Source organism: Vombatus ursinus, unplaced genomic scaffold, assembly GCF_900497805.2.
Source record: "Vombatus ursinus unplaced genomic scaffold, bare-nosed wombat genome assembly UNPS02014893.1, whole genome shotgun sequence".
NCBI classification, from domain to species: Eukaryota; Metazoa; Chordata; class Mammalia; order Diprotodontia; family Vombatidae; genus Vombatus; species Vombatus ursinus.
In genome coordinates, this window is record NW_020954671.1 from 2,943,981 (window position 1) to 2,956,162 (window position 12,182).

The 12,182-nt window shown below is 38.9% G+C and overlaps 1 protein-coding gene across 2 annotated transcripts in view; it reads left to right on the forward strand.

Annotated features, from left to right (window-relative positions):
- Positions 1–233: 233 nt before the first annotated feature.
- ARID4A (AT-rich interaction domain 4A) overlaps positions 234–12,182 on the forward strand; it is an 84,353-nt gene continuing 72,404 nt past the window's right edge. The window contains exons 1-5 of one of the 2 annotated variants that reach the window (XM_027842849.1): positions 234–471; positions 1,567–1,623; positions 3,616–3,726; positions 6,107–6,172; positions 7,638–7,728. In XM_027842849.1, the coding sequence (XP_027698650.1) occupies positions 1,618–1,623; positions 3,616–3,726; positions 6,107–6,172; positions 7,638–7,728 (274 nt within the window). In that variant the 5' untranslated portion in view covers positions 234–471; positions 1,567–1,617. The remainder of the gene's footprint in view (positions 472–1,566; positions 1,624–3,615; positions 3,727–6,106; positions 6,173–7,637; positions 7,729–12,182) is intronic. The other variant, XM_027842850.1, reaches the window with a different exon arrangement.

The window sequence follows — 12,182 nt, forward strand, 5'->3', positions numbered from 1 at the left end:
TGGGCCGCTCTTCCTGACCCCGAGTTCACCAATCAGTGTTCACTCAAGCACATCCGGAGTCATCGTCACCAATCATTTCTCAGGATCTACTGACTCAATTCCCAACTCCTCCAATAATGTTTGACTCGTCGCGTAACCAATCGTAAGTGGGACATTTCCTACCTGCTTCTTTTCTTACCAATCGGTGCACTCAAGGCGTTACATCCAATCGGGACGGCGGGTAGCGAGCCCCAATGAGGAGCGCGGAGGGGTGCTCCATCGTCATGAGGGTCCAATAGGAGTTCGTGTAGGAGCGAGTCTGCTCAACAGCTTGTTATTTGGTGGATTGTGGCAGTAAATCGGGGCGAGCGGGGGACTGGGCGCAGGAACTGCCGCGGCGGCCAGGAGTGGTGCTGCCCGGACGGGAGCCCGCTGGGGTCAGTGTGGCTGGGGGGGATCGAGAGCTGACAGCGCGTACTTGAGCCGCAGTTGGTAGGTGGGGAGAGGAGGAGCGGGGGCTATTGAATGGATGAAGCGGCAGTAGCAGCTGGTGCTGCTGCCCGGAGTCCCGGTGCACTTAGAGGTTTGGAGGTGGGGGTGGGGGTGGGGGCGGCGGAGGAGAAGCCTCAGCAGCGGGAACCGCTGCTGCCGATTTTCTTTTTTTCCTCCCTCCTCCCACCCCTTCTGCTGTTCCCGGGGTAAAATGGCTGTGGGGGTGGCCGCCCCGCTAAGTTTGCTCCGGCGGAGTGAGGAACGGGGCTGCTCCCGGGAGAGGGGTCCCAACTCTGCGGCGCTTCTCCCTCTAATGGGTTAGGGGGCTGGACCAGAGGGATCGGGGCGGGGGCCCAGACGACCAGCGCCTCTCGGAGCGGCACAAAAAAAGTTGAGGCGGGTGAAGGGAGGAGGCAGTGGCTGCCACTGTGCGGTTCTCCTCCCCTCCCACACCCTGTCCCGGCTGCCTCCCTTCCTCTTCTCCACCCCCTCACTCCCCCCACCCTCTCCTCCTCCTCCTCTCCCCCTTTCTCCTTTTCTCTGGCTGCGGGCGGCTGTTGCCCCTCTGGGACCCGGAGCCTCTTCTCCTGCCTGACATGGTGCAGAGCTGGTGGAGGCAGAGCAATGGCGCCGTGACACACCGCCGCCGCTGCCGCCGCCACCGCGGGCACCGGGGGGAGGGGACGGGAGGGGAGGGAGGGGGGAGCGGGCGGAGGGGGGGCCAGAGGCGGGAGAGGGCGAGCGGAGGGAGACACGGACCGCCCCGGAGACTGCCCCTCCGGGGATCCCGAGAAACAGAAACTGCTGCCCTGCCTGCCCTGCTCCGGCTCCGGCGGCACTCGGAGGGAGCCCCGACTTCACTTTCCCCCGTGGAAGTGGATAGAGGGGCGGAGGCAGGGAAGTCCGCCGAGGGGCGGCATGAAAGCTGCTTTGGGGGCTCCTCCCGCTCCCCCCCTCCTCCTTGGGCCTCTGCTTTTCCTCCCGGACCTGGGACAGCGAGGGCTGCGCCCCTCCCCGCCCGGGCTTGTTTACTCGGACGCTTCTCGGACTGTTGTTGGTTAACTGCACTTCTCTCTTCCTCCCTCACGCATCCAGCGCTGCCGAAGACTTCTCTCTGAGCTGGAACCCCTTAGATCGCCCCCCAAAATGAAGGTAAACGGGATAAGCGTGGCCCTCCCCCCCCCCGGAGAGGGGCCGGCCTGCGCCTTTTGGGTCATCTTTACTCCTCCCCTGCTCTCGAGCTTTCGGTAGTGGGACTTTTGTTCGGAGAATTAAAAATATATATGTATATACACGCACACACATGTGTATGTATTTAGGTATGTGTAGCTAAACTTTATTCCTTTGTCAGTCGTTGAGGGGTGGGCGGAAAAATAGTGCCTATTGAATGGGCAGGAAGCGATCAGTGAGTACGAAGTGCGGTCCTCGACCCCTTCTAAGGCCCTTGGAATTCTAACTCCGTGCAGCGGGATCGGACTCTGAGCTGTTGTTCTTCGGGCGAGTATTTTTCTTTTAACACTAATGACAGCAGCCTTTGCAGAAGTAAAGAAGAGTGTCAGGGGATTTTTGTTTGTTCATATCCCCAAAGAGCAAAGAGTGTGTGTGGAGATGGAATGGGATGGGGGTAGCCTAGTGAAGAGAGGTTTCAATTTTTCTAGGATTTTAGAAATAACATGCATTACACAAATCTATGAGGTCGAATTAAATAATGCTTAATGCTCAGTCCATATAATAAATGTTATTAAACTCTTCTTAATGAAAAAGATTCTTCCAAAATAATTCCAACAAGGAGCATTTCAAAGGATGATAGGAAGGAAATGGCATTTTATAACGAGATAATTTAAAATGTTCCTGATTACACTTCTTTGCCAGAAGCAGCTCTAAAATTTTATTAATTTATATGCTTTTAAAATTAGTTAATTTATCAAACTCATGATTGATTTATTACCTTATTCATTTATTAAACCTTACCTTCCTAAATTCTTAATGCTTGCTGTGATTTTTTTATCAGGAAGAAAGGTAAGTGACAGCAAGTTTTGATAAATGTTCCAAATATTACAGAGTTTAAAACTTTAGGAAGGTAAATATAATTTAATAAATGAATAAGGTGACATGTAGCAAATGTGAATGTTGTTTGGAGCAACTAATTGGGAAAATAAATTATTTTTCTACTTAAACAGTATACTACAACTATTTTAAAATGTGTGTGCATATAGATAGCTTTGTGAATAAGTGCTAAGCTTTCATAAAATTTTTGTGTATAAAGGAGAAAACGAAAGCATGTTCACATAAGGGTTAGAGTTTATAGTAAAATGAAATATCATCTATTTCTTTTTTTATTATTATTATTTTTTTTTTTTTGCCACTTCAGCATGTTGAAGTTAGGTATTTCCAGAGGAAGCTTATTTTTTTTCCCACCAGCAATATTAATTCAAAAACCTTAGTACTACAAGTGTAAGACCATGAGTTTACTTCTCTGTTATCAGCTGTTGTGACTTTTCCATTTCAACTTCAGCTTTCAGGCACACTATTTACTAAATAATATTCTCAATTTTAAAGTGGGTTGAATGGCTATTCATTTATTTACAGCTGTTACATTGTGTCTGTTGTTGTTACATGATGAATATTTGGTTAAAGGTCTCTGCTGATGTGTTTATAGTGTTAATTTAATAGTTTTAATTTAGAGGTAGAGTGTCAAAGAGAATTTAAGTGTTTTGAACCTTCAAAACAGTAAAAAGTTATATAGACCATTTCAAGTCTTTATATAGTCCTAAGAGTAATATATTATGTATATTCTCCTGAATTCTTAAACTTTTGGCATATTGTAAACTTTTTTTGACTCTTTACATCTGGAGAAAAAAATGACAGTGCACTCCCTTTTAATATTTTCCACGTAAAATTATAGGGCATGTTATAATGGGGCATGATAGAAGTTTTTTAAGGGATCATTTTTGTTATAACACAAGAAATAGTTTTAAAATGGTTAGATTTAGAGGTACTTAACCTAAATCTGTAGTATTCAATATAGAAAAGAATAGGCATGTTTTAAAAGGTTTTTTTTTTATTTATGTAGATTTTATATATTTGGTCTTTAGACAGAAATCCTTGCAGTTATATTTTAACTTTATATATTCTCTTTACCAGGCAGCAGACGAGCCTGCCTACCTGACAGTGGGGACTGATGTCAGTGCCAAGTACCGAGGTGCCTTCTGTGAGGCAAAGATTAAGACTGTGAAAAGGCTGGTGAAAGTTAAGGTAGTGTTTCTGACGTGTCAGAATTGTTAACACTTTAAGTTTTTGCACTTGAGATGAACAGAGAAGGAGAGCGTAGTTGCTTCAAATCATTAATTTTTTATTGACTACCCACTTTGTGTAAGACACTCTGCTGTGCTAATTCTTGTAATATAGTAATATTTTTAAAACCACAAGAGTGCATTATTAAAATTTAAAAATGCAAAATGAGAAATTACGATTGCCTTATGTTTGATATAATGTTTTAATTTTCATTCTCTTTATTAGACATTGTTTCAAATACTAGAGTTAGAAATACTTGTGCTTTTTTTTTTACTGTTTGAAATTATAATCTTGTTTGTGACAACATAACCACTTCAACAATCCATTTTGGTGCTACAAGTAAAGGTTTGTGATTTGAACAATGAATAAGAAAAGAAAGATTACACGTTCTTGTAAAAGAAAAAAAAAAAGAGAGGAAGGATGTATGTATGATTTCCCGAAGGAGGCAATTGCCCTTTTACTATTTAATGACTGTTACAGAATAGGATATAAATTTGAGTTATGTGATCTACCTTTGAAATTTTTCCACAAACCATAGATGGAATCTCTAGGATAGCATTTGGGAATATATAGGGCTGAGGAGTTCATTTAGTGTAGTATTTTTTTTTTTTTGGCTTTTGAAAGGTATTCTTCAGTTTTTTAATACTTCAGCTGTATTGAAGTATTGCCACTAAGCTGTTTTTGTGAGGCTTTTAATTTTTTGCTCTTGTTTCTTAGAAGTATTGAATGTTTTTTGTAAATGAAAATTGTAATTGTTTTAATACTTGTAATCTAGAAAATGAGTATTTGATGTATTTTTCGATTTTGGTGATTCTTCTTTGCAACCTGTTTAAGTTTTTTGCTGTGCATATTTGTTTTGGTAAGCTTTTGCTCAGAGGGTTTTTTCAGTAGTGTTGCTTGTTTTGGAATGTTCCTCTCCTAGTTTTCCTGCGTCTATGAGCATTCCTTTTCAGCCCTTTTTCCTGGTTTCTCTTCTTTTTCTTGTTCTTTAAGTATGGGCATCTCCTAAGGCTCTATCCTTGGCTTTCTTCACCTCTCACTGTACTCTTGCTCTTGGTGAACTCTACTCCCATGACCTCAATTATCACCTTTTTGCAGATGATTTCTAAATCTGTGTCTTTACACCTGAACTCCAGTTCTCCATTTCTAACTGTTTGTTGCCTCTTAACCTTAATGTCATACTGGTACCTCCAAATCACCATATTCAAAACTGAACTCATCATTTCTCCCTCCTCACTTCCCTATCTCTGTTAGTGACAACATTGTCTTCCCAGGCTGGAAACTTTGGAGCCATCTTTGACTTTTCTCTCTCCCTGAACCCTCACATGAAATGAATGGCCAAGCTCTTGTACTCTTTGTCATATATATCTTTCCTCTTCTTCAGTGATACTGCCACTACCCTCATTCAGGCTGTCACCTTCTGCCTGGACTACTTATTTTCAATACTCAAGTGATCTTCTTACCTCCAGCGTCTCTTCTCTAATCTATCCTTTTGACCATTGCCTTTAATGTATGAGTCAGATCAGGTTGTTTCTGCTTAAAAAACTTCAAGGGTTTCCAGTTGCCTACAGGTTAAAATATAAACTACTTTTGGTGTTCATGGCCTTCTATAATGTGGCTTCGTTGTACCTTTCCAGTCTTATTTCATAGGACTCTCTTTCATACAATCTACATTCTTGCTGTGATAGCCATTTCCTTATCTTGTCCTGCCCTTTTCTATCTTTATATTTGTTTAGGCTCTCACTGCTTCCTGCAACCAGACTTCTTCCACATCCCTGTTTAAATTCTTTTCTTCCTTCAGCTCTCTGTGTAGGTTCCATCATTAAGTTTTTCTTTTCCCTTTAGCCATAAGTGATCCCTTCTTCCCTAATCCCTCATCTCTCTCTGTTCAACTTTTCCTACACATTTACAATTCTAATTTATATTATAGGTACTTTTGCATTATGTTCCCCTACTAGATTGTAAGCTCCTTAAGAGCAGGGACTATGTAATTTTTTTTTCCTTTATTCAGTTTACATATTAGAGGATTTGAATTGAATAGTGCTAAAGTACGTAACACATATAATTTTTGAGCTGTTTATATGGTACGTCACAATTCTCTCTTACTCTGGTTTATTTCACAAGATGGAAGAAACGAAAATTGAAAAAATTTTGAATTTGAGCTTGACTTCTCAGGTTTTATATTATTTATTGGTGAAGGCCAAAACTTTCTTTGACTAGTTGATAAATGAAAAAGCACTTTTAAGTCATTGCAATGATTAATATAAGTTTTAAATGAATATTGTCATCATAATTATCATTATTGTAAAAGTAAAAAAATTATTTTGCAAAATTCTTTCAGGTAATCCTGAAACAGGATAACTCTACACAATTAGTGCAAGATGATCAAGTAAAAGGACCTTTAAGAGTATGTATGCAGTATAATTTAGATAATACTTGAAATTGCAAGGCTTAAAATGTGTAGTATTCTGGGTTTCATTTTTGTAAAAAGGGTTGGAAAATTATCAGTTTTTTATATGTGTTAAGCCAAGAGAAAAAATTCTGTCCTATTCAATAAGGGGGCAGCTTGGCATCAGTGATTGAGTGCTGGAGGTGGAGCCAGGAAGACCGAAGTACTAGCTGTGTGGTCTTGGGCAAAATGACTTAACCTCTCTCAGTTTCAGTTTCCCCATCTGTAAATTGGGTTAATAATAGCACCAACCTCAAGGGTTATGTGGAAGATTAAATGAGACAATATATGCACAGCACTCTGCATCCTTAAAGCACTATATAAATCTTAACTATTATTATTATCAAAAGGATCCTCTGATTCAGACAAATGTCATAGTGGATCAAATGGAATATTATTATTTTTTAAATATAAATTGTGTTCTCAGATGACTATATCTTTAGGGATAATAAATGACATTTTAAAGAAAGAATAATTTTAGATGTGTTATTCTGTTAGATTTTTGCCTTTTTAGAGTTTTTTGTTGTTTCAGTAGTGGAAATATGGAGTAGCAAGTCAAGTCATTGAAAAGCCTACTTTCCTTAAGTCAGGATTGCAATCTCAAATGCTTTGTTCTGTCTGTTAAAATGTGTGCATATGCATATATGTATGTGTATGTGTATATATATATATATATATATATACACACATACATACATATATATATATAAGTATATACATATGCACACATTTATATACTGATATTGAATCTTATGTGGTGATAATATATTTAGGGAAATACTTTGTATCCTCTTGATTTCTTGCCACTTTTTGGAGGAAATCCTGACTCTGTTTTAATGATTCATCTTCATTTAATGTTTCTTATGATCTTTTGACCTTTGTTAATAAGGAAACATTCCTATTGACCAAAAAGTAATTTATTAAGGCATAATAGTCTTTTTTCAGTGGTTTGATGCATAAAGGACTGGATGCTGCCTGCATAAGTCAGTTCATCCTTCTGCTTCTTGGTGGAGCAGAATGTAGAAGTGATCTCTTGTTCCTTTATTTATCCTCACTTTGATCTCCAAGAAAGAAGTTAAAAATGCTTTTGGCTACTTGTTTTATTATTTCACAGCTTTTATATTTAGAAATTTATTGGATGCTGTGGTGTAGGAGAAAGGGCATAGGACTAAAAACCAGTATACCAGATTCTAGTCCTGGCTTTATTCCATAAACTCCATGAACCACAAGTTTCCTCATCTGCCTTAACAGCGTTATGAGGATCCAATGAGATAATCTGAATGGTACATAAATGTTAGTGAAATCATTATTTAAAAGCATAATTTTCTTTCCTGGAGACTTTCATATCTGGGGGGACTTGAGAAGGTAAGAGCAATGTTATGCAGACTTATGATGATTGTAATGTTTGGCTTTTGGGCTTTAGGTTGGAGCAATTGTGGAAACTAAAACACCTGATGGATCCATTCAGGAAGCTATTATCAGTAAATTGACAGATGCCAGTTGGTATACTGTAGGTAAGTAATTATGTAATTCATATGGATTTGGATATTGGGGCATACTTCTATTGCGTAAGTATAGTTAACAATTTTGTCCACAAAGTTGCATATAGATGTCTGCTGGAAATACTATGAACATATTTAATCAAAAGTTTACTGATGGGATGGAGGTAGCCTTTGACGAACATATATCCTTGTTAAGATGAAAGTGTTATGCCATCTGAGAGTAGCAACAGGAATGTAGGTTTTTTTTAGTTCTTTATCTTTCTCTCCAAGAAAGTTGTACTAAGTATATGGTGAGATGTAGCATTATTGCTATGTTTCCCTTCTGTTTTTCATGTAATTTTAAAATGGCCTTAACTTTTCATTATTTATGATAGTACCAGTTTTTCCACAAGACTGTTGTATAAATCACCACAATGTAGTACAAGTTGGGCTTTGTTTTGCTTAAATCGGTTAATATGAATATCACAGATCAGTGTGGAAAGAATGTAGTTAGAAGATTACCAGTGTAAGCAAAGACATAATTAGAGTTCCTTAATGGTTATTTTTTCAGAGAAAACAGTGGTTTATAAATTTCTAATTTGATCATACCATGATTTTTAGCATTTTTATCCTTTTGATTTTGTCTTATGATTCTGTAGTGCTGGACCCAAAGTAGATAGTAAGGATTTGTTATGTTTCATTGAGTGTGGTATTTATTGTGACGAGGAATATTGTTGGGTTTACAGTGAACCCCCAAAGTAGAATTTAAATAATATTTATTCTCAAATATTGATACCATTTTAGTTAACATTTTTAATGGGTAAATCAGTCTACAAGCATTTATTTAGCACTGCGTATACAAAGGCAAAAAGTTCCCTTTCCTCAAGCAGCTTACACTCTACAGGGAGGCAGAACACCATTTATACACCTATAAGTAGATGCAAGTATATATACAAAATAATTTCAGGGAGCACTAGCACTTGGGGGATGGCCCCTTGTAGGAGGTGGTATTTGAATTGACCTGTGAAGGAAGCTAGGGATTGAGAGGCAGAGGTGAGGAGGAAGTTCATGAGCAACAACCTGCCCAAAGGTTCAGAGATAAGAGATGGTCTGTCGTGTATGAGGAGCCTTGAGGATGGGGCAGTTTGGTAGGGTCATACTCTCTAATGAATCTTGGCATGTAGACTGGAGCCAGATTGTGAAGAGCTTCAAATTTCAAGCAAAGAAGCTCCTATTTTATTCTATAAGTAGTAGTGAACCACTAAATATTCTTGAGCAGGAGAGTGACATGGTTGGACTTGTGCTTTAGGAATCACATTGGTAGATATTCAGGGTGATGGATTAGAGAGCAGAGACACGCTTGTGGCAGTGAGTACAATTTGGAATAATCTAGGTCAGAAGTAATGAGGACCTGGACTGGGGGGGTGGTTGTGTGAGTGGGGAGAGAGAGACAGAGAGAGAGAGAGAGATGCTAGAGATGTGGAAGGAATGAGAAATAAAACTGGACAACTGATTGAGTATGTGGTGTAGGGAGAGTGCAGTGGCAAGCATTACTCCTAAGTTTTCAATCTGGGTGATATGGAGGATGGAGGTTGCCTTGACAAAAATAGGGACGTTAAGGTAGGGTGGGAATTTGTGTGTTCTGTAAATGTTAAGCACAGTACTTAAAATTATCGAAAAGTCTTGTGCCTCAGAGCCAGTGTTTTGTTGTTGTTTGAATGTCTTCATTGTTTGGTTTCTACTTTTGGAATTTTTCGCACAAGTGAGTTTATTTATAATATTGTAGTTTACTTGTGGGGAGGGGAAGATACAGGATCTTTCCAAACTATATGATAAATCTTAAATAAGTAGGGTCCTGAAATTATTAGCTTCTACTTTAAATTTTCTTGCTTTTTTGGCTTCAAAAAATATTTGCTTCCCTGTGATTAGAGAAAACTGCTGGTGTCTTTGTTTCAAGACTATACATTCTTTGTTGTTATTGTGGCCCTTTTTGTTAGAATCACTTTTAGTTGGTATAACTTTTTTTTTGTCCAACATCTTTTCTCCTACTTTGATAGTTATTATTGTCTGGTATGGCATCAGTATTTTTGAGCAATGTGATTTTCAGAAACATTACTGTTGGAGATTGATTTAAACTTCCAGCAAGTTTAGGGAATTTTTTTTTTTATGTATTTGTAAAACATAGGTTTTTCCTAGTACTGTGTTAGGTTTTTTGTATGGTACTTAACAGCACATTTGCCTATATATGTAAATATTGCTAATGGAATATTCCTCATACTTCTGTAGCAGGACTCTTTTACTCAATATTTCTGAAATTCAGTCCATTTGGATCATAGGTATCAGCATTGTTAATTATTGGTTGAGCACATGATATATTTTCAATAATGCCTCATATTTGAAGATTACAGAGACAAGAATTTTAGAAAAATGAAACAAATATACAGATGTTGTATCTTATCTAGGAGCATTAAGTTGGGTAAATCATGGCAGGGTTTATCAGTTAGTATATGTTCCAGAGAATTATTAGTCTTTACTGCCGTTTCAGTATATTAACAGTGTTTTGACATTTATATAAACAGTATTGAAGACAAGTCATTCAGCAGTTGTTCTTTGCCAGTTGGGTGTTAAGCATTCTACTAGGCAGTGAGATGAGTGACTGTGACTGAGAGTACACCACTTACATGTGGTTAATCATAATAATAGCTCACATATATTGCTTTAAGATTTGCAGTGCTCTACATACATTTTCTTATTTGATCCTTACAGCAGCCCTGAGAAATAGGTGCTATAAATCCTATTTTATAGATGAGGAAGTTGAGAATTAGAAAGAGTGAGTACCAAGGGTCACACAGCTGTTAAGTATTTGAGGTGCTATTCAAATTCAGGTCTTTGGAAGACTTCTGAACTTGAAGTTCAGAAATCTATCTACCACCCCTCACTATTTCTTGGGGGAAAAAAAGCAACTTAAAAATATCTTAGAAACTTCATTTACTCAATGTGAGTTATTCCTTAATACAGTACCTTACACACAGTAGGCACTCAAAACAAATTTTTTTTTAATGATGATGCTGGCTGTATCAAGCCCCGCTTTGTTCCAGAGCCTCCTAGAAGCAATCATTTTCCATCCATTGTGTCTTTCCTGTGTAGAAGTGACATGCATTTGGACAACCTATAAAGAGCTTGTTTATTGGTCTGTCTTTCTAGGACAGGCAGTGCAGATGAACAGCAAGTTCAGCTTAGAGTTGAATAGGAGGAGGAGAAGAGCAGGCTGGATTGCTTTGGAAAATAGCAGATCTCCACTTATGACCCTAAACTTCCCCTGGAAATAAAGGGCCTTTCTTTTAAAATATTCTGTCAGCGTTGCTTATGGCCACAAGATGTGGAATAAAAATCTCCAGTGAATTAAAACACTTTACCTAGCACAATAAAGAAAGCTGTCACAGGTATGAAAATGCTACAGTATGTAACCAATGTGGAACTTCACAAAAAAACTAGAGTAAAAGATTTGTCATCAAGGAAATGTGTGATAAGAAAAGCAGATAGGCAAGGGATGACAAGTAGAAAGTCACAGTGCTCCATTAGTAACTTCATAGTGCCAGGAAAAATCAAGTAAGATTTCTGGCCCTTTGGGCAGATCCCTTTTGGTGAACTTATGTGAAGACCCTGACAAGAGTTACATGTGACAGGGAGGCTTGAGTGGCTGTGATGTACATCATTGGAGGGAAATGAAAGAGATCCTCAATCTCATGTAGCTTAATGCTACATGTTGAAAGGTTGAGTCCTGTTCTTGACATTTTCATTTGAATGTAATTCTTAACATAGTGTTATAGAGGGATCAAAAAAGATGTTATGTATAAAAAAGCAATGACCTACCAGCTTTTTCAAGGAGTCCCTCAAATTCTCTCTGTAAATCTGGGGTTCTATTAAGAACTTTAAAAAGCACTTTCATACTACTGGTTTAATCTTTTAGTATTCCTAGTCACTAATGACCAAAAGTTGCATGTGAAACAATGAACAATGTCTTTTTTTTTTAATTTTGCATACAGGTTGTATTTGAGAGGCAAGTTAGTATAATAGATGGAGAATAGGTCTTGTAGCCAGTAAGACATAGTTTCAAGTTGATACCCTGACAATACTTTCTATGTGACCTCAGGGAACACACTCTGGAATCTCTCAGTCCCCTGGGGCAACTGTGACAAATTGCAAAGAAAATGCCAGTCTTCATTGGTAGAGGGAATTTCCTCACCAAGAGTTTCCTACACCAATGGAAGCACACGTCTGTACTTGCTTAGCTGAGAGGCAGTGTGGTGCAGTGGATAGAGATCTGGCCTCAAAGTGAAGAAAACATGGGTTTAAAATCCTGCCTCTGACACATACTGATTGTGTGACCCTGGTGAAGTCACTTCAGTGTCTACGCAGCTCTCCACCACTGCATCACTGAGCTTGGAGTCAGGAAGAACTGAGTTCAAATCCAGCTTCAGACAGTT